The following is a 25,176-nucleotide window of genomic DNA, read 5'->3' as shown; positions in this document are numbered from 1 at the left end:
GGATAGGGTTTGGCGCTTATTTTGAAGGTACTTTTTGAAATTTTCGTGAATTTTGTATGGAGACCCCCCATGGGGGTGATGGGAGGGGGTGCCCAATGGCAAAAACGAAATGTGCGCAAAAAATTAGCTATGGTTGGTCATACATTTTGGTGCAAGATTCCGGACCGAAAAAGTGAAAAATCGACTTTGTAGGATTTGACCCCAAATGGTGGGCACTGCGGTTAGACACAATAGTGGATGAGAAAAATAATGTTTTTTTTTACCATCACGTGAAATTTTTGCTTCTAAATGACACACAAATCGCAAACACAAATATCAACAAATACGCAACAACACTTGCGATTTGTATTTTATTTTCTTATTTTGATCCAAAATTTATACGAAATTGTTTTTTCGAAGTAACTTTTCAATAATCAAACAATTTTATGTATTTGGTTTGCACTTTTGTAGCGAACGACACTACAATTTTGACACTGGTGAAAGTGCTTATTGCAGCAAAATATCCATTGTCGAAAAATTGGAAACAAGAATATTCCTCATTGGTTTTTTCTTTTCTTCGTTTGAATAACTAAAATTTAAGCTGGATAATAATTCATAATTTTATTTGTTCATGTCACATAATAGTTAATAATATAAATTAGTTAGTCAATAAACTGTAAAATGGGATATTTTTAGAAACAAGTGCGGAGAAATTGAATAGTATAAATATAGTTGACATTTGAATCATTCGCCACTCATGTTAACTAATATAAAGTACATAAGCTCCTATCGCACTAGGAAATTTCATTAAGTTTATCACTTCATCAGAAAGAAATATTTTTTTTTTAAAGACTTTTTCTGTTTGATTGCATTAATGCACGTACAGTTCCAGATTGTATTTAAATTATGATCATTTGGTTAGCTCAATCAAAGCTTATCAATTCAGCTTCAGGAACTAATTTGTTCTCTTGAACGGGCTCCTTTTCTTCAGCTATTGTTACCTAAAGAGAGCAGATGAAAAAATGTAATAAAAACTACTGTTAAATATAGGAGATCATTACCGGAGCAGGCACATTAGGGGTAGTAATTGGTTGCTGTGGCTCTGGTTGTTGTTCTAAATTTAAAAATAAATCTTCTCAGTAAATCTGTTGCAATTCAAATTTTATAAATAAAATTAAAAAGATGAAAACTTACGTGGTGCATATTGAATAGGTTGCTCAGATATTCCTTGTGGCTGAGTATGTACAGGAGGCATTTGTGATGATGGAAATGCTTGATTTGGTATTCCTATATTTGCTTGTGGTTGTGATGGTGGTGGAGCCATATTTGGAATAGAATTTGGAATACCAATTTGATTCGGATATGGTACCGTATGCATTCCAGGTATTGGAGCCGGTTGACCACCAACAGCCGAATACATCGTCGGTTGAGTTGGAATGGAATATCGTTCCATTTGTGGAGTTGAATGTGGTAAATATGCGGGTAATGGTATTGAACCGGTCGGACCGGGTGCATAATTATTGATGTTTGGTGTGATCATGTGGGCCGGAGAAGATTCATTTGGCAAGCCTCTTACTTGCTGCAGTGTTCCTGGTGGATGCTGAGTGTACGGTGATGAATATGGCAATTGAACGCCCATACTATACATGACCTTTTGTTGATCTTGATGCATTTTCATTTCACGTTCTTGTTCTTGAATGCGTTGCAATGCCAATTGACGTTGATATTGCAAATATTCTTGTTTCTTTTTTCGCATCAATTCCAACTTGTATGCCATTTGCATTTGACGTTGTCGCTCTTGTTCTTCGGCTTGTTGACGCAATTTTTCTTGATGCTCTTGTCGCAATACATCCAATGCAGCCCGCGAATCTTTAATTTGTGTCAGTTTATCTTGTAATTGTTCAAACCACATTCGTTTATCATCCGCTTTTTTTATGTAATCCAGTAAGCGTGAATGAAACGCGGTCAAATTTAAAAATAGATTTTGCACAGAACTATCGGTTGAAATGCTACGGCCGCGACTCGAGTTTGATTTCATGCGATTTACAAATATTTCCACCTGTGTTCGCAAGTTGGATGCAAAATTTTCAATTTCAGCATCTTCGTTGGCATTCTGGAAATTCAAAAACCAAATAATTTTTCTTATTTTTCTTAATTTTTATGAAAATGATGAGAAAAACGGTTCAATTACGTTTAAATTGAGTGAAAGATTAAATGTATTTGGTTGGGGTGTGGCCGTCGGAGTTGGAGCCGTTGGATTGGCCGGTATATCGTTTGATTGTTGATGACCATTTGAAGCACTTCCACGTTGTTCCCAGTAATCACGATTCAAGTATTTTGCCAGCTCTGGGTCGGTTGTTCGATCGTCGAATGTTGTTGCCGAAATCGGACTTGAATCACGTTCCAAATATGGTGCTATCGGCGATACATTATTTACTACTTCAGGACTACTCGTTTTACGCGTTGACATACGATATGAGGTTGTCTGCAGAAGAAAAAAAATCAATGTTATTTTTAAATTTTAGCCAAGACAGATTCAAATCAATGAGAATGAACCTTTTTATTTTTTATTTCAGCTTCTGATTGGCTAAGTGCCAAAGCCAATTGGAGTTCTTCTTCTTCCTTCAATTCCTGGTCCGTCTTACGGACTGGCGTCTATTTTTCAAGATTTTGTTAAATTTAGTTTAAATATATCACACAAAATTTCCAAATTGTGTACATACTTGTGATTGTTGAGACAATGAGCTGTTCAAATATTCAGCTGGTAAATCATTTGGACCTTCGCCACGTTTTAATGTACCTGAGCTCGGTTTTTGAAGCATTGCATAGCAACCATCACACACCCGTACCTTGAATACAGAACATCGGATATATGTTGTCTATTTTATTCTATGCTATGCAATTGTTTTGGTGTACTAACCTCTTTTTCGATGCCAAATTTGGGTAAAGTACAATTTTTAGCCGAACATTGTGCACAAAATACCTGTCCACAATTTCGACAATGGTGTTTTCGTTGCGTAAATGTAAATTCAACACGGCATCGATGACACACCTTGCCATCGTGCCATATTGGTGCAGTGTCGGAGGTAAACATTGCATCAGCTTCTTTGAGCTCAGGAAATGTATGACCTTTAGTTTTTAAAATTGTCATCGTGTCCTGAATACATAAAATGAGTTCTTTATTATCAAAAAAAAGAACTAGTATTGACATTAACACTTACTTTAACGGCCTGATATTTATCTACTGTTCGGAATGCATACGCCCAAGCCTGAATAAGTTCGAGCATTTTTGATTTTACATTTTCATGCGGTGTACTTTCAATGAGTTGGGTAAATATTTCACAATTTTCCCGAGTCGATATTTCGTCATGAATGGGTGCACCACAATTTTTCACAACGCTCTCTAGAACCAGTAACGCATAATAGGCAGTATGCGGATTTTGTGACAACAATTTCTTTTTAATAGATTGAATTGCGTACTTTGGACTAATTGTTATTGAGAGGAGAAAAAAAACCATGGAACAAATTGAAATACAATTTATGAGCATGTGATATACGAATTCGAAGCGATCCAAATTACTTACGTCGTATCATTTTGTCGAATTAAGTCGCAAATTAGGAGAATTGATGGCCAATCAGGTTCCAAGCGTAAATGCGAACATGCTACATCTGCACACAAAAAAAACAAATAAACAAAAACAAATGAAAAATATGAAACAAGTTAAACCATACTCAATTCAATATGTAAATGAATAAAGGTCATCTTAAATTGGAATTTCACTTATTCATTTTCAAGTGTAATCAATTCAAGAGATTACTTTGCTGTTTTTGTTGTTGTTATTGTAGTGATTCATTCGAAATTCAATTATCAACGAAACATACCCAATGTTTTATCCAAACTCGAACTTCGAAACATTTTCTTATTTTCACACTCTGATGTAAGCGGTGTTTGTTTTTATTTATAAAGAACTAATAACTTTACTTTCTTTCAGGAATTAAAAAAGTGGTCTAGGATCTGAAATTTAGACTATGTCTTTGTTTCAAATGACGTTCAATGTGTATTGATAAAAGAAAGAGAAGAAAAATACAATATTTAATTATGTTGATTAATACAAAAATGACACCACACAAATTGAAAGTACAATTACTAAAGAGCAACTTTCAATGTTTGTAGTTGGCATCACTGACATTTGTCATTCATTACAATGGCAACTGGCACACGTCTATTGCAGCGCATAATTCAAACACATTTTTAGAACGATTACTCATATACAACAACTTATCATTTAAATTGAAAAATGGCAAATGTATTTTTAATTTTCATAATAACCAAAAAATTATAATGACAGAACTGTGGGCATTTTAAACAAAGATAAAAAGATTAGCTCAAACAAGAAATCATTAGCAAATTGTGTTCTTTTTGAAAAAAAAAATTACGAAATTATGTTATTTTGCGTTCTCTTAATGGTTTATGCCGCACAATACTGAATGACAGTAGAAAAACCACACACACACATCATCGCACGTTAAATTCCCGCAGTGAATTTTGCCAAAAATGTACGACCTATTTCACTTGTACATGTAGCCGCGCATGTATCTATATATATATATATATGTGTTTGTGACTCACTAGCACTCTAGTGCATTTATATGGATAACTCTTCAACTTCACAGCTATTTTCAACTACTGATAAATTCGAGCACATTTTAAACCACATTTTTGAGGCACGGTATAATTTCAAATATGAAATTCGGTGAAAAATGAATAATGACGCACTTCAATGCTTGTGTTAGCAAATTGAATTTGACGCCGTTTGAGTTTCTAATAATCTCATATAACTGTAATATCCTCACCGAGATTTCGAACAAAATATTAAACATTGAATTCAGTTCATTTTCATAATCATTCAATTACAAAAAATCTTTTTCAAAAAATTTCCGTTTTTCGAGTTCAATCAAAGAAAATTGATCGAAAATGCCACTCATTATGGGTCAATGGTAATTAAGGAAAATAAATCATTTGTTTAATACGAAAAATTTGAGCGGATATCAATCGTTTTAAAGATTTATTTCACTCAAGGAACTAATACATTGTTCAAAACTACATTTTTTCAGCCGATATTTTCAAATATTCAGATAATAGCAATAATCATAAATATAATTTTTTTTCTTTGGTTTTTTACCAGTGCATATGAAGTGATGAGAGGCTGGTGCATGTTATAAAATGTGTGTCGACAGTAGAGACATAGAGAAATGCGCATAATCTCATATATTCACATATACATTCGAACCAGTACCAACTTTCAATAGTTACATACTGTGCGTTTCGCAAGCAAAGTGCTTGTGATACGTGAATGTTTGTATTAGAAAAAGTCATATGTCCGTATAGTAGTAATAAGGTTAATTTATTTGGTTTATTTCGGGTTTGGGCGAATTGAATAGTTTCACGCAGAAATATAAAATCTAGACAAAAATCCGTAATTGTTTTCGATATTATCTTTCAGATTATTTCAACAATTTTTTTTTACTTTTATTACCATACTTTTGAATAAATGTGTGAATTTGATGTATGTGTGTGTTTTGACGACGAATTAAAATGTGAACACCTATATTTATTGCACACATTTGATAACAGTTTATTTGATGCGAATGATATTAATGATTTGTGTGATTTGACTACAGTGATATTAGATACAACAAAATGAAGGCAATTCAAAGATCAAAAAATTTCAATAAAGAAATATCCGTTGTTTCTTTTTATTTATGGCAGGCAATTGGATAATTTTTATAAAAAAAAAGTTCAACCAGACATTATGTCATCGCCAAAAAATCTACAAGATTGTTACTTTTACTACTATTCCGTGTGCCGAAAGGTAATGATTGTTTCTCCTTTTTTTGCAATACCTTGTCTATTCAGCACATTTTTATTTGATTTCAATTGGTTTTTGATTTGGACAGGGATCGAGCTGCGGATATCGGCATGAGCCATTAGCTCTTGGTCATGAACGTGTTTGCAGTAAATGGACGGAAAACCAATGTTTTCAACCAAATTGTCCCGATCGTCATATGGTTATAGAAAAAGCACGGTAAGATACTAATCTTCGAATTATTTTTTTTTAAAAAGTTTACAATTGAATGGAAATAAATTGGATTTCCGATGCATTTGACAGAAATCAAATTCAATGTTATTGGGAAAATAAAGGGGGATGTCGAAAACCTCATTGTGTTTTTAAACATGTGAATGCAGCTCAGCAGCCACCAAATACAAACACATCTGGCCTAATGACAACAGTCAATCCGAACGTTGTTGCAACAGCACTGATTCAAATGTAAGTAAACTGAAACAATATTCTTTCAAATAGATAATACTGAAAATTTAATCCAATCGAAAAGTTTAAGTCCAATTGACAATATATAAGGTATACGATAATAGTGTATAAATTCATTATAGAGCTTCAATTTTTGATAACAAAAATATTAAACAGGCAACAGCATCAACGCATGCAACATCACATACAACAGGCTCAAACCAATAATAACAGCCTGGATCAAACACTAATCGACAAATGAGATTTACTTTTGCTCTGTTATCATCCGTTGTCAACAGCAAGCCAACAGCAAACATCGGGTATTTGATATAATGATACATGAAAAAAGGCCGTTGCCAAACGGCTTTTTTTTCATAACATATTTAAATTTTTATATATTATTATATTTTTATCTGGTATCTAGATCAACTCCAACAACAGAATCATCGACGCTCAGCCGTTGCTGTTGCCAATCGAACATTATCTACATTAAATACATCAAATATAAACCATTTGGTCCAATCACAACAGCAACATCACCAAAATCTTCATACGCAAAATCCATCATTTTATTTATTTAACAATCGGAACGCATTTTTAAATTAAAACTTTTCTGCATGATCAAAAAGCGATCAAATGAAGCCGTAATTTATAAACTATAAAATTCAAGCGACTGACACGCTTTCTGAATAGAACAAAATACAACAAAGAAAAAGAGAATCCCTTGTAATAGGCCTAACAAACTTCATAAAAATAGTATTCTTCACTATTTTCTTAATTTTTGTTTTCTCTATAATCATAAATTATAAACAAATACCTAAGCAATTTAATCGACAATTTTAAGAGAGAGAAAGAGAGAGAGAGAGAAAACGCTCCTAAACCAGTCATTTCGAAAATGATGAAAATAATAATTAATTGAATTAATTGAGTTAAATTCGAATGCTATTTAGCTTAACGGTTGAAAAAAGAAATAAAAAGGAAAATAATATATTAGAGAAATATTTATAATAAAACAAAAAAGTGTTATACACTTATAAACAAATTCACGTACAAAATGGGCATAACATACACAGAGAGAGAATGAGAAACATTGAAACAACAATATTTTGGCAAAATCACTCCGCCTGATTATTTTCATCGGTTGTGATGCGTTTACTCTTTAATGTTGGTGTAATTTTTGACATACGCATCATAAATTTTCCATTGAAAAATCTAGCAAACAAGCCCCCTTATCCATTGAGAATCTCTTTTGAATCGCACATGATTTTGTGTCATAAAGCTTCTAAGCAAACTAAGGGGATAAAATAGAATAGAAAAAGAAATAGATAACAATGAAAACGTATATAACACATAAGCACATTTACATTTTTAAGAACGCTAATCGCCCTCGCGTTTTAACGCTTTTGATATAATTTTTTTTTCTCTAATGTAAATTACGATTTGCATATCGCTCTATTTATTAATGTGTTGAGCATCTTAGAAATCCCAACAACAAAAGATAAATTCTAAAGCATTCGAACTTAAGAATCGAACAAATTTGTTTTTGTTATATCATTTGAATGTGGTTGACATATTCAAACAAAATAGATATTATCGCAATATTAACTGATATTTCTATCATATAAAATTATTAAAAAATTAAATTATAGAACAATTAACTTGAATTTTCATTTCAAAACATCAAAACACACCCTTTTTTTCAGATTAATTTCACCTAACTCAGGTGGGCTGAACAAATTCAATGGCTTTAACTCAGTTATTATAAATAACAAAGGTGATGCTATTTTTGTGGAAAATAAAATTGAAAGTAATTTTTATGGAATGTATTTTATTTCAAATAGAGTTGTGTGAGCAATTGAGCATGTCTTGATTCAGTGAACCAGCAACGACTCAACACTGCTTCTAAAATAATGTGCACTGGTCTTTTCTACAGAAAATGAAAACCATTTATTTTGAAATGCAATTGCAATTTTGATTTTATTTAAGTATATTTCATTAAGCTACAACAAGAACAGGAAAACGAGTACATGCAACAACTGTTTTGTCTTGATCGGTGATTTTAATTTCGATAAGGGGTTTGCTTCCAACTGGTGCGATGATCGGGATTTTAATAGAAAAACCGTATGTAGCTTCAGTGTTTGCTGGCACTGGACATGATCCTGTTTTCAGATTATTGCATACTTTGGATGCAGAACCCAAGGGCCATGGAAACCATTTTCCCGCAACTTGTGCTCTAACAGTCGAACTCAAATTTGTCGCCTCTTTGACTGTTCTGAAAGCAAGTTCCATATTAGCTGGAGTGCTACGTTTTACTTCACAGTATTCGTCATTGCAATTGTCAACATGAACTGAAACTGCTTCTGGGTCTTGTTCGCCTGAAAAACCGAATTTATCACACCAAGTTAAAAAAAAGAAGCACAATTCACTTATTTTACATTGTTTGGATACTTACATTGCGAAAATACTGAAGCATAGGCGATAGAAGTAACGGCCAAAAGAATACAAATCACTCTAAAAGCCATTTTACTGTATTTTTTTCCCTCAAAAACAGAGGGGAATTAGTTGATTCAAGAAATGGCAATGATTAATTTTTTTTGGATGCAAAGTATTTATAATACCACATTTCGTGCAATCATTATTTAAAGAAGGTATCGAATATTATCTAATCAAGTCAATTATTGATTGTTGTATTTTTTTTTGTAGTAATTTGGCAGTTTATTTTTTTTTTCAACCAATTTTTTTCCTTCAACAAGTTGATTATTGATAAAATTGAATGAATTGTTAAGAAACACAAATTTCGTGATAAGAATCATGTCTTGATGTTGCCAGGTGTTCATAAATTGATTGTAATGAATTACGCCACATTCTTGAGTATTTGTTTTTATTAAACTAGTAGGGCCAAATCATACTCGTACTTATGACTTCGTTGCTTGTACTCTATAGAGTGACCCAATGAACAATTTGTAATACAAATTCACCCATTACCAGGCACAAATCCACGGTAAAATTTGGACCCGAATTTGTGTGTAGTTTCAGTTATTTTTACGGTTGCCATAGCGTAACATTCAGGTGTGAATACATGGAAAAGAGAAACGACAATCATTAGTATCAATTGAATCGTATATGAAAATTCAGTCTGTGATCAGACGGTGAATAAATAAATAAATAAATAAATAATGAAATATCATTTTTTTTAAATTAAAAACTTTACTCACCTACGGGCTCCTTCCCTCCGTACTACCGTTGTACTGTTCTTATGAACGCACAACAAGGCCACAAGATTTGTGTAAAACAAATGTCAAGCCTAGCTAAGCTAACTAATCGTTATAATATTTATTTTATTTGATAATTTATGGATTCAATGCTGCTGCTTGTCAGTTGACATTGTTTGGTGGTCTTCTCAACGAATCAGGCACTAGTACGCCAAACATCCGACAAAATCCTGTGTAATTAGAAGCAAAAAAATTAAACAATGAATAGACTCTATTTTCAATTGATTCATACCTTTGAGCATAATACATTTTGCAGCAACAATATCGCGGTGCCAAACAACTGTCTGTGGAGCAGCAACATCACCCTGAACATTTAATGGCCAATTTTTGTAGGTAACTTTAACCTTTGACATTAAACGCTCATTCCGAAGTATTTCCTCCACATCCTGATAATTGCCATTGCGAATTCGAAGCTTAATTTCCTTCCGTCCCTTTTGCAAAGCACGTTTGCTAACCGTTGCCACAATTACATCTGGTAGACTAGCGACTGAGTCCGGTAGTCCAGCAATCGGTTTTGCTTTGCAACCGTAGCACACTTTGAATCGATGCGGTTTTGTCTAGGGGCAAACTACTATTACAACGTAATTCATTTAATACATAAATAATTCCATTCAATTCAATATAATTCTATGTCAATTCAATTTAGTTCCAAGTAATTCGCACTGATCTAGTATGCTGTTTTTGTATGCCATGTTCTGTGTGCTATCACAAAAGTACAAAAATCAATTTTAACTGATTTAAAGATGAAAAATTACAATTTCGGAAGATAATCAATAACATTTAAATATGTAAATTTTTTGTATTTCTCCAAACGGATTATTCACAAATCTGATTTGTCACAAACTAGAATCGTGTTGTATAGTTTCACGATGAATACGATGGCTGTTTTCGAAACTACTGTCATATTCCATACATTTGCTCACTCATTCGAGCAATCATGTACACAGACACAAAAAAATGTGAGTTTTCAGTAGTAGCGCTGCTATATGACTGTTCTCTTGACAATTTGTGCAGGACTAGAACATTATGAATTAGTTGGAACTAAATTGTATTGACATAGAATTATATTGAATTGAATTGAATTTTTTATGTACTAGATGAATTAAGTTCTTGTAGTAATTTGCCCCTTGGGTTTTGTGTTCGCTGGAAATCGTTCTTGGCAATTTGCGCATGTTTGTGATGTTCCCCATTCATCTTCCATTTTCACCACTGAATGGCCAAGTTTTTTGACGCTCACCAAAAATTTCCGAGATCCTGGACATCTTTTCCGTCTCTTCAAACCAAATGGCCGATTGGGTGGCATCTCCGATGCACCAAATATAATTATTGACGGCTCGTTGTTGGTCACTGTCACGGCGATGTTATCATTTACTTGGTTCGACTTCATGTAATGATCAAAATCCAGTCGTGAATATTTGCGCGTAGCATATGCTGACATTCCTTTCCGTAGCATTTTGATGCGATACTCAATGTACCCTTTCCATGTTGAATTACGCGGTGATGGTGGACCGAATGGGTATGTCTTCAGATGATTCTTTTCCTCGATATCAAACCATCCAGCTAATTTTTTCGCCTCTTTTTCTCTTCGTTTCTGTTGAGTTTCCCAGTAGAATCGCGTGTTTGGTATTGTGATGTTTTCCTTATAAATTCAAAATCATATAAACAATTAGTTTCGATTCAAAAAAAATTCAAGTTAGATTTCAAAATATCTCACCTCAACGGCCGGTTCATCAGGTGTTTTCCGGATGTTGCGACGCGTTATAGCCAACCACGTTTTTTCATTCGGATCGATGCCAATAACGTATTTCTTGCCTACAAGATTGTCCGCATGTGTGTGCACGTTTTCATTGCAAGCCCGCTCTGGTTTTGTGTACAGTGCCGATACGGAAACACTATTGGTCACGATTTGATGATGGAATTGTTTGAATCGTTTGCCCAATTGGTTGATTTTATCGACGTCGAACAACAAATTCCATAGTCCATCTCGATCATGATCTCTGTAGTATTTTTCGGGGTATTTATTCAGCCGGTTGGTATCAGTATTCAGGAATCTGGGCACCACTTTTAGCTTACTTGCCAATTTTTTATACAAATCTCTCATATCCAATCGCACGCACTTCAAATGATAATCGCATAACGGTACAAGAGCAAAACTGTTTATTTTCCGTGGGCGATTGTTTGTTGGCTGTTGAAAGTTCGGATTGTTACGGAATATTTCATGAATGGTATTCCATTGTGCGGCATCACTGTGATAAGCTGCTATTTGACGTTGAATTTGTCCGAACAACCACAACGATTCAAACCAATGATCTTTTACAAAAAATTTCATGCATTTTTCGCGTCGCCATCCAATTGCGACCAGATCATCCAATAAAATGTTGGCCTTTTCTATTCTTTCCACATTACCATTTGTCAAGTCGTTGGATCGATATGCTAACATTTTGGCATTTCTGATGTCGATGCCATCAAATCTCGGTCCATAGATGTTGTGATTGCGATACCAGCATCGCATTCGAAAGAATGACTCAAGTCGATCTTCACACCAAGTGGTAAGACCAGTTTTTGTATTTGTGATGTGCTGTTTGACAAAATAACGAAAACCATTCTTCAACTTTTCCTTGCTTGGCCATTCGAACTGTTCATCACTGAAGTTTTCGACCATGAACCGAAACTCTGGCGGTATGGGATTTCGGCTATTATTATTGTGAACATTTTCGGCCAATACCGCATTGAAGCAATCGAAGAAGAACTGTCGACGATCCCGTCGCAAAAAGAACTGACGATCTTCATTATCGAGTGCTTCATTCACCTTGAATAAAATCAAAAGTGAGGCCAATGAGGCAACTTCCGTCATTTGAAGACTGCGCTCAAACAATATTTGTGTCACAACTGCTGCATGCTCGGGTCGAAGTATTGTTTGCAATCCACATTTTATTGCAACGAAATTATTTTCTTCTTCTTTTTCGTCATCGTATACCGGCGAATCGTTGTTATCTCTTTTTCTTTTCATTCTCGAAGAACTGATACAAATAAACGAAAATAAAAAATAGACAAAAATTTAGAAAAAAATGCACCAAATATAGCATAGATCACAAACACAATAAGATAAAAACACTTCTATCACAAATCAAATGAAACAGTAATGAAGAACGCATTATAAATATCACGTCTTACCTCAACAAAGTGACTCTGTATTCTAAATCGAATGATGAAATTTATTTCCAATGTGACATCAAATATTTTCCCGATCGAAATGTTGTTGGAATATTCACAGTAAATTTTATCAACACTCTGTTATTTCGAAATTAAAACAAAAATGAACACAAAACCAACTGTGAATATATCCATTCCTCAGCGAACAGCGTTCCGAACACACAAAATCGTTGAAATTGAAATGACAATAAAATCAATTGATCGCCCAAACCACGCTACAAACACTCACATCTAATTCTCAAGAAATCCTCTTAAAAACAAAACAAAGTTTTATTGTAAACAAAATCGGTTGGTGCGATTGTAGTTTCAAAGTGATGGAAGTTGTTTATACTAACAATACTGTCACACGATGCGAGCACATTTTTAATACATATAAATGAATATCGTTGCATTTGGTTTGACACATATACCAATCGAAAAATGTCAGAAAGATGTCAGTTGCATTTCGAAAATTCAAAATAATAATTCCACAAATAAAGAAAATTAAATGCAATAAATGACGTATAAAAGAGTTCTTCTGCAGAGTTTTAAATTAAATTATGCAAATCTCTTTCCGAATAAATTGTTTATTTTTTTATTTGAGCGTAAGATTTAGATTTTCAATTTAAAACTTAATGTATTGGGTTGTGTTCACATTATGTTGTCAAATGAAATATTACTGGAAGTGGAAGAAACAAGTGGATCCATTCCATTGGAATTCGTGGGAACTATGCATATAATCTCCGTTCCATTTGACACGAAAATTACCACCAGAATGGGCCAAAACTTTACATTTTTCAACGTTAGAATGTACTAAAAACATTACAAATTTGTTTTCTGGGTATAGTCTGTAAAGTTTTCAATTAATCCAAACTCAAGAGATGATATGATATCATCATCATTATCTGCACATTTCTTATTTCAAAATATTCTTTTTAACTTGCAATGTGAATGACATTAGTCGATTATTTTACAATTTGAAAATCTGTTTATTTGAATATTTTACACGGCGCATTTTAATAATAATATATTTAATTTATATTTTTTGAAACTGTTTTTTTTGTGTGTAAAAGTACTAAAAACTTGTAATGCGCAATATACAAGATATCTGAATGAATAGTAGTAACGGAAGATGAATATCAAAATATCGAATTACATTTTAATCATCTTTTTTTTCATAAATTATTCGATGGATTTGATTTTTTTCTGCGCTTAAACAATCATATAAAGTCTTAAAATATACTTCTATAGAAGCCAACCAACAGCCATATAGGCCAACCAACAGCAAATATAATTCTTTTGATGGACTTTTTGCGATTTTCGAAAATTTAAATTAAGAAAATTATAACCATACATAATCCATAATTTATGTATGAATGTTCTATGATAACCTTTTTTTGGACTATCGATCTGACGAAAGGCGACCGTTCGAAATGGAATTCAAACGGAATAATAACGATCAAAGTTAAATAAATTAAGCAAATGAAAGAACAATAATAAAGTTCACATGATTTGCAACAAATAAACAGATAAAATACACAACGCAAAATGAAAAACTTAACAAAAAAATTAAAATAGATTCATGTGTTGCCAAATTGTGTTTTCATCTTATTTGGTGATATTGGTCGGCCCATAGAATTTGTATCAATTCACAATTTACTAACTATTTGTTGAAAACAATTGGGAAACGATATTGGTTTCTTGATTATTGCTATCTAAAAGGCTAGTGTACGGTGTTGAATTTATCAATTGGTTTGTCATTGGTCGAAGATTAGCGATGAAAGCCTCCTTTCGAAACAATTGTCCTATATTTTTGCCGATTAACTGCGTAGATGTTGAAAAATAAAATTAAAATATATTACTCAACATTCTCATGGTGAATTAGAATATTTTCTTTTTTCTAATTAACATATATGTTTACCTGTGCTGTGACTTTTTTGAATAGATCTTTCTTGTATTTATCAATTTTGCCTTTGCTTTGGGCACCGACCAGAATTTTTTCGTCCAATTTTTGAATGTCGGCCACATTTGTGTTTGGTATTTGCTGCATTATTTCAACAATGTGAGGAAATTTTGGACGCATAATTTCGTATACCTGAACACCAAGTGTTATCAATGTTGCCTATTTAAAAAGAAAAAAATCAGAATTATCCCATCATTATGAAAACAATAATTTTACTCCACTCTGATCATTACATAGAAAGAGGATTTTACCTGATTTGCTTCGTGCTGTCCGTGAATATGCAATCCTTGCAAAACTGCCATCAACACTTGTGACGCTAGTGAATGTGTTAAAAGATCCTCGCTCGATAAGAATCTTACAATAGGTCCGGTCAATAGAACAGCTTTAAAACTACACGATGTATCATTCCATGCCATAGCACTATAAAATAAATGGTTATTTTTTATATATCTTTTAAACTGAAGATTGATTTAATTTTTTTTTCTTCTTCTGTCTTCCTTGAACTGCTACTGAAAATTGAATTTCTTACCTTAAAATCGTTAAGCAAATTGAATCACATGTGCCTTTATCTCTTAAAAGTTTTGCACCCAAATCACTAATCACCTCTGAAGCGAGCGCGGATTGTGTTGCACGAGTAGTTTGTGTTGGAATATCCATTGAATGATCATCTTGATCCATATCTAATGCACCGGAGGAGCTGTCACGTTCAATACTTGTCGATGTGATTGAGGCACCAACCAAAGCAACTTTCAGCACATCCAAATACTCCCTAGTCAATGTACGATTCAGCATATCTTCAACAACTTCTTGTGTGTCATTGATGTCTTCGCCCAATTCACCAGATTCGTACAGAGCTGTGATGTATTGCCATCGTGCAGTTAAGCGATTCAGCACTAATCGACGGGACAAAAGAAAACCAAAATGAAAAAATGTGATGATATAATGATTATTGCAAATATTACTTACTCAATGGTAGAACGTGTTTCAAAACATCCATAATGACAGAGTCATAAAGCGCTGGTGGACAAGAGTAGATAAATGGCTTAAGAAATACACGAATTATTGTTCGGAGTCGGTGATCGGGCACATTCATCAAATTGGAAAAGACACTATTTACTAATGCCGTACCAATTCCCGGTAATTCGTATAGATCACGGCCTAATGATGGACCCGCAGAACCCAATAAATGATAACAGTTATCAAATAATGTTTGCATATATGTTTGTAGCTTTGAAACGGTTGTTTGCTCTTTCGTTTGACTTGGATCCATTGGATCGACTAAAACCGGTGGAAAACCCATTAAATTCTTCTTTTCTTGATCGAGCATATTATTGATATGCTTAAATCCTTCGGCCAAATGACTTGAAACTTCTGCGCTATACAAATCATTGAAGATGCGTGCCAAGCATAAAATTTTCGGAAGAATTGGGACAACATGTGGTGTGGCTGGATTTCGATATATTGGATTTCCTGATTCGGTGAATCCAATGACGAAACCACCTCGTGATGCACGATCCGGATCATCTGGCCATGAACAACGTTTAACAACGCCAAGCACCGTATTTAGGGCATGCATTAAATTTGTTCGATTCAACCAATTTGGATCCAATTGAGCATCGGCTACCGGTGACTTATCGATACCGATAAATCGCATAAATTCACGTGCAGAACCAAAAGCGGCTGCTGTTGATGACCACAGTGAATTGCTCTGCATAATTATCTCACTGACATACAAATGTTGACGTTCATAATCACCAAAATTATTTGAAATGACTAATAATGCCTCTTGCAATAGATTTTGCTCCAGTTTACTCAATGAACTCTGTTGTGCCACTAAATTCTTAATTGTTGAATTGATTTGATCAAATACAGGCAGCAAAAGCAATGGATATTTTATACTGAGCTTAACAAGTAATGAACCAGAATGCCGACGCAGATTCTTTGTGGCAATGGGCTGCGTTGGTTCTTGGAATATGACACAAGCGAAGATTTTTTCTAAAACACGTGGCAACAATGATACACCACTCATGGCAATGCAATTTCCAGCCGTTATTTGGCAAGATGACATACTTAAAAACACAAATAATGATGAAATGCACGTTAAAACTATGGATAGAATCAATGGATCACGGGATTCAATTCGCAAACACTCCTCGAGTATAAGTAAACCAGATTGTACAGACGGACGTTCGTTTACCTAAGGGGAGAATCACAAAAAAAAGAATTAATTTAAAACAATCGACAAATAATCGGAAAATAATCGCAAACATATAATTTTCCATTCGTTTACCATTAAAATTCGACTTAATACGCTATCCAAAACGACGGAAATTGCTTCCCACTCCAAATAGGCTGGATCTTGAACACTGCACCTGTAATTAAATTTTCGAGCGTTGAATTAAATCTTTAGATTTTTATCATGGTTTCTGAAGTTGGAAATACAGGAGGAGGAAAATTTCAAAATTTTATGAAAAATTTAGAAGGGTACACACAAAAAAATATGCGGTCAAATCAAATGAAGATGAGGTTATTAAGGTCAAATGGCGGTTTTCATTCTACTCTTATCCAAATTGATTAATTTAACGACCTTTTTCACTCATTTTCACAACTGACAATATAAAAACTTACGTAGTATTCTGTTCGTTTGACGCTTTTTGTAATCGCAGTCGAATCCAATGATCGCAATAGGCAAATGTAACCAATGGTGAAATCAATGTGGACTGACGGAAAACTTCCAGTATATCAGTTCGACAACGATAGAAGAACATTGCAAACTCCTCTTCGCTGTCATAGTCGATACATGCAAATGACTGTGGCGAATCTGAAATCTGTAATGTTCGTGCTGTTGGATATTGTACCTATGATGAGAGATGCACATTGTAACGAAATGAATTATAATTCAAAAAAACCTGTCTGCTATCTTACCTTCAATACTTTTGGTCCAATGACTTCAATTACTTTGGGTATGTATTCAAAAAAAATTGGATCTTTGGAAATTTGATCGTGTTTCAATAGTATATTCCATATAAGTGTAGCACCATGACTGATGGTGAGACTGGGATGTCTAGCGAGTGTGAAAACGATTTCCAAAAATGTTGAAAACTGTGCAGGTTGAATAACTGGCGTCTCCTCTTTGCCCCACAATGTAACCAGTTGTGATGTGAGACCGGACACAACAGCAACCAATTTCTTCAAAAATGCATAATAATGATCCGGAGGTATACCGGTAGATGTACTAGCTGCACGATAAATGTATTCGATTGCATCTTTGGTGAAAAGTAGTGCCAATGGTCGCCGATCTTTCACCTGTCCCTTTCGATTTACAATAATTGCCAAACATTCAGCAGCGGGTATTTGGAATGCAATGTCATTCAATAAAATACATAAAATATGTAAAAGGCGGCCCTCTTGAGCCATTACATGTACAATGGAAACCCATTCAACGAATCCAGTAAGTGTTAGTAAGACAACTTGTACAACACGACTATGAGCACGAGATTTTTGATCGCCCACCGAAGTTGTACTTCGAAAAGCATTCACATGCAATTCGATTAAACGTCGGAAAAAACTAAAAATTTCTGTCATATTCACGGTAAGCGCTTGGTAAATATCTTTTCGTCGTTGATTCGATTCGATAGTTTGCAGTAATGCGACATCCTCAACCAAACGCAAGAATATCATCAAAACTAATTCGGTTTGTGATTCACCTTTCGTACACGCATCAGACAACTCAGCTAATAATGTTGTCCATTGTTGTGGCCATTCCCTTTTGATCATCTCAACAATGATGCGTGATAATGCATCTTTCATGTGTGATATTGTTGAGTCTTCAGCCGGACCAACACCCAAACTTAACAATTTCATGGAATTTTCCTTTAGAAAGAATAATCAAATTAATAATAATAACGGCTACTATTTTTTACCCATTTTATTCAATTTCTTTAGCCAATAAGTAAACTGCTATTTACCTTGATAAAAATCTTTTCCTCTTGCGAAATGCAATTCCATTTAAATTTTACGGTGTTTTCCATCAATTGCAAACCAAAATGTCGAACTGTTGCGCTGAACGGACCACTGGCCAAATACAAACCAGCTTGTGCACAAAATGGTGACATGTCCTTGAATCTATTAAATATATTATATTATATTATAAGATTACAAATTAGCAATTTGTACGCGATTTTTGACATTTGATTGAACATTTAAAATAGAAAAAGGCGCAAAAACTTACTTCTCACAAGCAACGTAGGCATCCATTCGCGCTTGCTGTGATACATTTGGGCTCATGATCACTTCAACTGCGACAGCAAGCTCGCCGGCCAATCGTATCACATCATTTTGCATTTCCATTTTGGTCACGCACTCTTAGATTAATCTATTGATTATTCGCACTTATTGTCTCTTTCTTTCTTCTTTTCTTCATGAAATTTGAGTCCAATTACGTGTTGAATTTGTTTGTGTCTACTCGATAATAATTTAAAAAAAGACACAGAAATTGATTAAAAAATTGATTAAATGTGATGTTTTCTCATCTTTTTTCTTAAACTTATAGTCTATTTAAAAACAATTATAAGCTAAAATCACGGGCAATAAACTAATAAGTTTTTTTTTGCATCATCTGGATGATGAACTGAATAATGTAAAATGCAATATGGTAAGTGAGGTTAGAAAATTTTGCAAATGTTTTTTCGCCAGTTTGTTTGTACAAATCTTAAGACTAACTTTTAAAAATCTTATAACAGTAAATTCATCTCTGAAAGTGCACTAAGAATCATGAACATGTGTAGTCAGATTTTAAATCCGTGTACTTTGATTTTCGACAAAAGAAAGAATTTAAAATGAAAAATAGCAAAAAAGTGACATTGTCGGCAAAATTTCGGAGAATTATTATGCCAATAAAATAGTTAACTTTGACTTTGAAGCACTCAAATCGAATACATTAAACAAATACGCATAACATCACCCGTCGGAATATTATTCAATTAATTTATTGAGATTCTGTTTCAAAAACATTCATGCAACACTTTTAAAACAAACAATATTGAATAAATGATGCAATATTATAAGAACATATAAGAGAATAAAAATGATGACCAAATTGCATTATACTTTTATTGCTAACAACAACAATCTATGAATTAACTACTGTAAAATACAGTGATATTAAATTGAATTGTCATTTTACCTATTTTGGATTTATAGATGAACTTTATTTCTTCAAATAGACTGTTTCATAAACAAAATGGATCTTTTCATAAATTCTAATGAATTCTGGTTGATCGAAGTTATAACTTTCGATTTCACAAGAGCGAATTTGTTGTGTTTTTTTTATTGCAATGTTAAAGCGTTTTGCAAATGGGATCGTGTTTTGCACAATGTCATTTTAAAGCATGTCGTTGTTGCGGTGTTTCTCTCTTGTTTCTTGCTTGAGATAAATGGCTTGGCAAAAGCACATTGCTTTGGAAATCGTATACAAAAAAAAACACACTACACAATTTATATTTTTGTTTAATGACAATCTATCTAACTTTTATATCACAAAATCAATGTTCGGAAACTTCATAGAGAATTTTTATAAGAAATTATAAACGAAATTAAAAGATCTTTTCAATCACTCAAACAAAATATTTTTTTATCGCTGAGCGTTTATTTATGTTGTTTTTTGTTTCTTCTCTCACTAGTTTACACTCAAAACATTTTCTATTGTCTATTCCTTGATTTTGATGTGGAAAAATAGGTTTAGATTGACGTTGAATTATTTTTTTTTTAAATTATCGCTTTGGAATCTAATAGCAACGTTTTGATGTGCCATATTTTTGTTCAATCGCACACATACTTGAACGCGCATACATTTTTTCTCGTGAATTTTGCTTCTTGTCGGTGTTTTTGTATTCTTGTCCTATTCCCTTTTTTTTCTGTTGTTGTCGCTGTGGTTGTCTTACTTCGTTTTTCTCTTTCTTCATGTGCTCTCTCAGCTCGCTCTCGTACTGCTATTGTCACTTCTATTCGTATGTGTTTGTGTGTCATTTCATATATGAAATGTATATATTCGTTACAAACATAGGTGTATACGTCTTTCGTCTCTTTCTTTCGTTGTGTCAAAATGGAAACGAACGGAAGGAAAATAACCAAATAGCAACAACAATAATCACACACATCTAATGTTGTTTTGTGGTTAAGTTGGTTTTGCGACATAAAATTCCATCAAATTCAAAAGATGTGAGCACGTATAAAACAACCGGCCACTCTCTGAACTGAATATATTGCTTTTTTCGTTCATTAGAAATAGACGAAAGTGATTGTGGAAAATCCAACTATTTTATGAACATTCAAATGATTTGATATGTTGTCATTCTGGGTGTATTGTTAATTAATTATTATTTAAATAAATAGAAAATGCACACGCTCATAGCATTGAATGAATCCATATTATACTCTATGTGCTTTTGAATGAGTGCGTTTGGTGATTCGAAATGTTTGAATACACATCAAATCAACCTACGAATCAACTGTCACAACATTTGCCGCAAACAATTAACATCAGTTCGCATTTAAAATTTTCTTCGTATTTGATTGTCACTATTTTTAATTATTTTTTTTTACATTCGTAGAGTGTGATTTTCAATTCAATACAGTGTATATACATTCAAAATGCATACATCGTTGACTCCACCAAATTTTGTAATTCCATTAAATAAACAGATTTATTGCTTTAAAATTTCACCATACGAAGCATCATCGAATCTGTTTGTTGCCGCTCTTGTAAATAAAATTGTGATCGGCTTACTCCATTTTCCAGTATGTATTATTTATGTATATATTGTGAATACAAATATACAATGGATTTTTTTAATTTCAAAATATTAGGAAGATAACAACAATGAAGAATTCACTTGGGAACGATTGCGTGAATTGGACCAAGACACTCGTAGTCATGCGATTGCATTTTCACCAGAAACTTCATTATCAATGTTGCCCAAACCAACAATAAAATTCTGTACGGCGGGCGCTGATTTTATTGTTCGAATATTTCGTTCTAATTTAGACGACAATGATACTGTCCAGGAAGTCAATCGACACACAAGCTATGTTAACGATGTTGCATGGGATTTGTCTGGAAAATATTTAGCTTCAGTGAGCGATGACCATTCATGTCAGATTCGTAGTCAAAATGATGACTTCAAAAGTGAAATTATTTTTAGGTGGGTCAAAATACTGTTGTATTCACTGATGTGTTGTTTTCAAATAGACCTAAGTTAACAGTAACTACTCAAAATGAAAAAAAAAAAAACAATTGACAATTGTTTCTTATTTTATAATTTAGATTAAAATCACCCGGAATCACCGTTTGTTTTCATCCAGAAAATCCAGATAAAGTGCTTGTTGCTGAAAAGCGTGGAACTATAGTAATATTCAATATTGAAAATCAAAATGCTGTAAATTCAATCGAAACAAATAAATCGCCATTGATGGGAGCTGATTGGAATTTACGAAATCAATTTTTGGTTACATCAATTGCGGCTGGTGAAGCAAGCGTTTTCGACTTGAGATGTCCATAGTGAGTAGTTGAATATTTTCAATAATAATGAAAGTAAAATAAACGCAATATACTTTCTTTTTTCAGTCGAGCCATGGAAACAAAAACACTGCACGAAGACGGTGGTCTCACCATTAAATATTCACCGAATGCACAGCAAGTTGTGGCATCAGTAGGTCGGCCCGCGGTTACTCTTGTCGTGGCTCACATAAAATCAGAAAAAACTGAATTACCCATCCTTGTTGCATCGCTAAAACTTTATGGCGGATTGAGTTGGCATTCTCGACTGCCATACATTTGTTGTGCTGATGACAGTAAACTGTCTATTTGGAAAGTGTATGTTAAGTAAAAACACAAACAATACAAATGATTGAAAAATATGATATATTTTTTTGTTAATAAAGATTCTTATTGAATTCAAATTCAACGAAAATTTAAACATGGTTTTCTTTTTCATTGTCATATATAATAACAATGTCCAGTTAAAAAAATGTGAGCACGTTCACAGCATTCAATCGCATGCACTGTGCGCAGAATCTTATCTTTTGTGCTGTATTTTGTCAAAAAAAGAAGATAAACTCGAGCAATCAACAAAATAAAATAAAATAAAATAAAATGACGATTATAAAATAAATAGATGCCCAACGCTGTAGCACAGGGGCTTTCCATTGCCCAATTAAAATGTAGTAAGTTTCAAGTTTTAAGATTGTAAATTTTTTAATTTAACCTGATTTGAAAATAATGCAATGCAAATCAATAGTTTATATATTTATTTCATTAGATTTATACCAGTGAATCCATCCAATCCATGAATAAAGTTTTTATTGTTTTGAGAATGAACTTGGATAAATGTATTTTAAGAATAAAAATATTGAGATTATTTGTAATAATTGGCACATTTTCAACGGTGGTAGTGTTTTTAATCTATTCATTACCAAACGATGAAAGAGAAACTGTAACAAAATTCAACCAAGGATTTTTTAGCACATGGCCGAAACCAGCATCACGTGGAAATCAAAAAAGTAATCAACTCGGCGCAGACATTTCTAATCAGTATATTGTGAAAAATACATTTATAAGAGATCGTATTAAATTGAATAGAGAGCATACATCGCATGCCAAAATTAAACGTCTCACAGTGAATCGATTGCAAAATGATGATACAATACTTCTGGTTAATGCAACAAAAAATCTTCCAAGGCATTCAGCTTCCAATGTCCACATTTTCTATACAATTCCGGTAAAATGGAGTCAACAAACAACCGGATTTTGGCCACTGCTCGGAACATATGCACCAGATAATCGAACGTTGAGACATCATTTCAAAAATATCCAACTGACGGGAGCAAATGTTTTGATTGTAACCTGGTCGCCGTCAGTTCAAGAAGAATTGCTAAGGCATTTATTTGATCAAGCGCAAAATTTTGATATTCAGATCGCCATTGAAATTGATTCCTATCCCAATCGAACAATTTCATCTATTTTCAATGATATTCAGTATTTTTACAATGAATTTTGGGAGCACCGAAGTCTATATAAAGTATTTGTCAGTTCAAAAAATTCTTATTTACCGATGTTTTACATAAAAAATGTCGAAAGTCAAACATCAATCGATTGGAAGAAATTGTTGTCATCGGATGGTGAAATTTCATTGCGAAATAGTTTTCATGATGCAGTTTTTATCGGCCATATTAGGTACTTATGATATATTAATCCAACGGAATTAACATTGTATGTAATATTTTCTATCATTTGAATTCAAATCGATATTTTTTAGCACAAAAAAAGACGTATCTCTCATTAAGGTGGCCAATTTCAATGGTTTTTATAGTCGTTCGGTGAGCAATGGTGCCACATATGCGTCCACATGGAAGTATTGGTCTGAATTGAAAAAAACAGCCGAAAAATTTCATTTAATTTTTTTGCCGACGGTTGGACCAGGCTATGACGAAAAACAACCAAAGACTGTTAGCAGACGACGACATCGTACAAATGGTCAATACTATGGTGTTGGTTGGCGTACGGCAATTGCCATCGGTGCAGAATTTATCAACATTGCCAGTTACAATGATTGGCTTTCAGGCACCCAGATCGAAGAAGCAATACCTCGAATTGGATTCAAAGACTACAGGTATTAATTACATCATGAAACTATTAACTGAATTATCGCTGGAATTTAAGCAGAGCATGAATATGTCAAGAGCGCGCTTGCTGGGAGCCGCTCCTAGCTATGAATGTGTTAGTGTGACTAACGTTGTTTGTATTAGTGTGTGATGTATACCAATACGAACTCAGGAGCGGCTCCTGACAAGTACACTACGCTCTTCTGAGGCGCTGCGCTCGCTAAGCAGGCGTGTTCTTCACAAGTGCGATTTCACACTCTGAATTTAATTCGTTTTTATTTTTTTCAGTCCAGGGACACCATATTTATATATTGATTTAACTCGATATTGGATCCATGAATACATCAAATCATGGCAAACGGATACAATGAAACGTATGATCGATATTAAAATCTGCAATAGTTCCATACTGTTTGCTAACTGCGAAAAGAATTTTTGAGCCAAATCATGACCTGCTTTCTAACATTAGTTGGAACGATTGGACTTTTTTAAATTTTGAAATTCTAATCTGTTAAAACTCAAATATATCCCATGCTATAGCTCAACAAAATACATTTGTGATTCACATTTGTACAATAATTCACTTCATTGCGGCTTGTGAAGTTAACCGAAGCAATTGCTTGCAGCAAAAATGGAAGATAATATATTTTATTGTTTACATCATAAAATTGAAGTTTTATTGGATAAAAATCACTATCCGAGTATATACGATGTGTCTCGCAATTTTCGGATTTTATTGATCCTTTCGGAATTTAAATATGTATATTGTATATAATTATTCACATTTTGTATGTTTTTATTT

At 33.5% G+C, this 25,176-nt stretch overlaps 7 protein-coding genes across 9 annotated transcripts; 3 read left to right on the top strand and 4 right to left on the bottom strand.

Annotated features, from left to right (window-relative positions):
• Positions 1 to 574: 574 nt before the first annotated feature.
• Positions 575 to 4,087, bottom strand: LOC116352245 (hepatocyte growth factor-regulated tyrosine kinase substrate). Its single transcript, XM_031784675.1, has 10 exons — positions 3,862 to 4,087; positions 3,564 to 3,648; positions 3,201 to 3,465; positions 2,900 to 3,136; positions 2,703 to 2,828; positions 2,536 to 2,634; positions 2,171 to 2,464; positions 1,174 to 2,092; positions 1,041 to 1,093; positions 575 to 980 (listed from the first exon to the last, which is right to left on the bottom strand). Exons 1-10 carry the CDS (start codon positions 3,893 to 3,895, stop codon positions 903 to 905), a joined length of 2,190 nt encoding a protein of 729 aa, XP_031640535.1. The 5' UTR covers positions 3,896 to 4,087; the 3' UTR covers positions 575 to 902.
• Positions 4,088 to 4,850: 763 nt separating this feature from the next.
• On the top strand, positions 4,851 to 7,941 carry LOC116352246 (zinc finger CCCH domain-containing protein 11A-like). Of its 2 annotated transcripts, none has more exons than XM_031784676.1 (6): positions 4,851 to 4,977; positions 5,750 to 5,852; positions 5,938 to 6,065; positions 6,150 to 6,308; positions 6,465 to 6,607; positions 6,712 to 7,941. In XM_031784676.1, exons 1-5 carry the CDS (start codon positions 4,955 to 4,957, stop codon positions 6,547 to 6,549), a joined length of 498 nt encoding a protein of 165 aa, XP_031640536.1. In that variant the 5' UTR covers positions 4,851 to 4,954; the 3' UTR covers positions 6,550 to 6,607; positions 6,712 to 7,941. The 2 variants fall into 2 exon arrangements, with proteins under 2 accessions (XP_031640536.1, XP_031640537.1); XM_031784677.1 differs by lacking the exon at positions 4,851 to 4,977 and adding an exon at positions 5,290 to 5,456.
• A 292-nt stretch (positions 7,942 to 8,233) lies between these two features.
• Positions 8,234 to 12,583, bottom strand: LOC116336639. The gene is made up of 6 exons (XM_031760613.1): positions 11,274 to 12,583; positions 10,654 to 11,198; positions 9,792 to 10,116; positions 9,503 to 9,729; positions 8,740 to 9,224; positions 8,234 to 8,662 (listed from the first exon to the last, which is right to left on the bottom strand). The coding sequence occupies exons 1-2, from the start codon at positions 12,567 to 12,569 to the stop codon at positions 10,662 to 10,664; spliced, it is 1,833 nt and encodes a 610-aa protein (XP_031616473.1). The 5' UTR covers positions 12,570 to 12,583; the 3' UTR covers positions 8,234 to 8,662; positions 8,740 to 9,224; positions 9,503 to 9,729; positions 9,792 to 10,116; positions 10,654 to 10,661.
• LOC116336836 lies at positions 8,283 to 8,809 on the bottom strand. Its single transcript, XM_031760987.1, has 2 exons — positions 8,740 to 8,809; positions 8,283 to 8,662 (listed from the first exon to the last, which is right to left on the bottom strand). The coding sequence occupies exons 1-2, from the start codon at positions 8,807 to 8,809 to the stop codon at positions 8,283 to 8,285; spliced, it is 450 nt and encodes a 149-aa protein (XP_031616847.1).
• A 774-nt stretch (positions 12,584 to 13,357) lies between the features above and the next one.
• Positions 13,358 to 20,716, bottom strand: LOC116352181 (exportin-5). Its single transcript, XM_031784573.1, has 11 exons — positions 19,900 to 20,716; positions 18,946 to 19,175; positions 18,683 to 18,839; positions 17,640 to 18,587; positions 17,343 to 17,572; positions 17,005 to 17,086; positions 15,681 to 16,911; positions 15,244 to 15,607; positions 14,966 to 15,134; positions 14,673 to 14,873; positions 13,358 to 14,575 (listed from the first exon to the last, which is right to left on the bottom strand). Exons 2-11 carry the CDS (start codon positions 19,062 to 19,064, stop codon positions 14,411 to 14,413), a joined length of 3,666 nt encoding a protein of 1,221 aa, XP_031640433.1. The 5' UTR covers positions 19,065 to 19,175; positions 19,900 to 20,716; the 3' UTR covers positions 13,358 to 14,410.
• Positions 20,717 to 20,951: 235 nt separating this feature from the next.
• Positions 20,952 to 22,684, top strand: LOC116352182 (nucleoporin Nup37). Its single transcript, XM_031784574.1, has 5 exons — positions 20,952 to 21,257; positions 21,326 to 21,512; positions 21,582 to 21,916; positions 22,039 to 22,272; positions 22,339 to 22,684. The coding sequence occupies exons 2-5, from the start codon at positions 21,366 to 21,368 to the stop codon at positions 22,598 to 22,600; spliced, it is 978 nt and encodes a 325-aa protein (XP_031640434.1). The 5' UTR covers positions 20,952 to 21,257; positions 21,326 to 21,365; the 3' UTR covers positions 22,601 to 22,684.
• Positions 22,685 to 22,816: 132 nt separating this feature from the next.
• Positions 22,817 to 25,042, top strand: LOC116352437 (glycoprotein endo-alpha-1,2-mannosidase). Of its 2 annotated transcripts, none has more exons than XM_031785035.1 (4): positions 22,817 to 22,937; positions 23,033 to 23,946; positions 24,029 to 24,382; positions 24,663 to 25,042. In XM_031785035.1, exons 2-4 carry the CDS (start codon positions 23,060 to 23,062, stop codon positions 24,811 to 24,813), a joined length of 1,392 nt encoding a protein of 463 aa, XP_031640895.1. In that variant the 5' UTR covers positions 22,817 to 22,937; positions 23,033 to 23,059; the 3' UTR covers positions 24,814 to 25,042. The 2 variants fall into 2 exon arrangements, with proteins under 2 accessions (XP_031640895.1, XP_031640894.1); XM_031785034.1 differs by having other exon boundaries at positions 23,012 to 23,946.
• The last annotated feature ends 134 nt before the right edge of the window (positions 25,043 to 25,176 follow it).

The sequence above is a fragment of the Contarinia nasturtii genome, unplaced genomic scaffold (assembly GCF_009176525.2).
Source record: "Contarinia nasturtii isolate CC-2019 unplaced genomic scaffold, AAFC_CNas_1.1 Cnas_scaffold_187, whole genome shotgun sequence".
Classification (NCBI taxonomy): domain Eukaryota; kingdom Metazoa; phylum Arthropoda; class Insecta; order Diptera; family Cecidomyiidae; genus Contarinia; species Contarinia nasturtii.
The sequence above is the reverse complement of the archived record's forward strand: the minus strand, read 5'-3'. Positions and strand labels throughout refer to the sequence as shown.

Coding starts and splice junctions, on each gene's coding strand:
- LOC116352245 (XM_031784675.1), bottom strand. CDS start 3,895: ATGTTTCGAAGTTCGAGTTTGGATAAAACATTGG. Junction 1,094..1,173: donor ACCTATTCAATATGCACCAC/GTAAGTTTTCAT, acceptor TTTTAAATTTAG/AACAACAACCAGAGCCACAG. Junction 981..1,040: donor CCCCTAATGTGCCTGCTCCG/GTAATGATCTCC, acceptor TGCTCTCTTTAG/GTAACAATAGCTGAAGAAAA.
- LOC116352246 (XM_031784676.1), top strand. CDS start 4,955: ATGCCACTCATTATGGGTCAATG. Junction 5,853..5,937: donor ACTATTCCGTGTGCCGAAAG/GTAATGATTGTT, acceptor TGATTTGGACAG/GGATCGAGCTGCGGATATCG. Junction 6,309..6,464: donor GCAACAGCACTGATTCAAAT/GTAAGTAAACTG, acceptor AATATTAAACAG/GCAACAGCATCAACGCATGC.
- LOC116336836 (XM_031760987.1), bottom strand. CDS start 8,809: ATGGCTTTTAGAGTGATTTGTATTCTTTTGGCCGTTACTTCTATCGCC. Junction 8,663..8,739: donor TGCTTCAGTATTTTCGCAAT/GTAAGTATCCAA, acceptor TCGGTTTTTCAG/GCGAACAAGACCCAGAAGCA.
- LOC116336639 (XM_031760613.1), bottom strand. CDS start 12,569: ATGAAAAGAAAAAGAGATAACAACGATTCGCCGGTATACGATGACGAA. Junction 11,199..11,273: donor CTGATGAACCGGCCGTTGAG/GTGAGATATTTT, acceptor TGAATTTATAAG/GAAAACATCACAATACCAAA.
- LOC116352181 (XM_031784573.1), bottom strand. CDS start 19,064: ATGGAAATGCAAAATGATGTGATACGATTGGCCGGCGAGCTTGCTGTC. Junction 17,573..17,639: donor TTGGACCAAAAGTATTGAAG/GTAAGATAGCAG, acceptor CTCTCATCATAG/GTACAATATCCAACAGCACG. Junction 15,135..15,243: donor ATTTGCTTAACGATTTTAAG/GTAAGAAATTCA, acceptor TTTATTTTATAG/TGCTATGGCATGGAATGATA.
- LOC116352182 (XM_031784574.1), top strand. CDS start 21,366: ATGCATACATCGTTGACTCCACCAAATTTTGTAATTCCATTAAATAAA. Junction 21,513..21,581: donor TCGGCTTACTCCATTTTCCA/GTATGTATTATT, acceptor TCAAAATATTAG/GAAGATAACAACAATGAAGA. Junction 22,273..22,338: donor TTCGACTTGAGATGTCCATA/GTGAGTAGTTGA, acceptor TTCTTTTTTCAG/TCGAGCCATGGAAACAAAAA.
- LOC116352437 (XM_031785035.1), top strand. CDS start 23,060: ATGAATAAAGTTTTTATTGTTTTGAGAATGAACTTGGATAAATGTATT. Junction 23,947..24,028: donor GTTTTTATCGGCCATATTAG/GTACTTATGATA, acceptor GATATTTTTTAG/CACAAAAAAAGACGTATCTC. Junction 24,383..24,662: donor ATTGGATTCAAAGACTACAG/GTATTAATTACA, acceptor TATTTTTTTCAG/TCCAGGGACACCATATTTAT.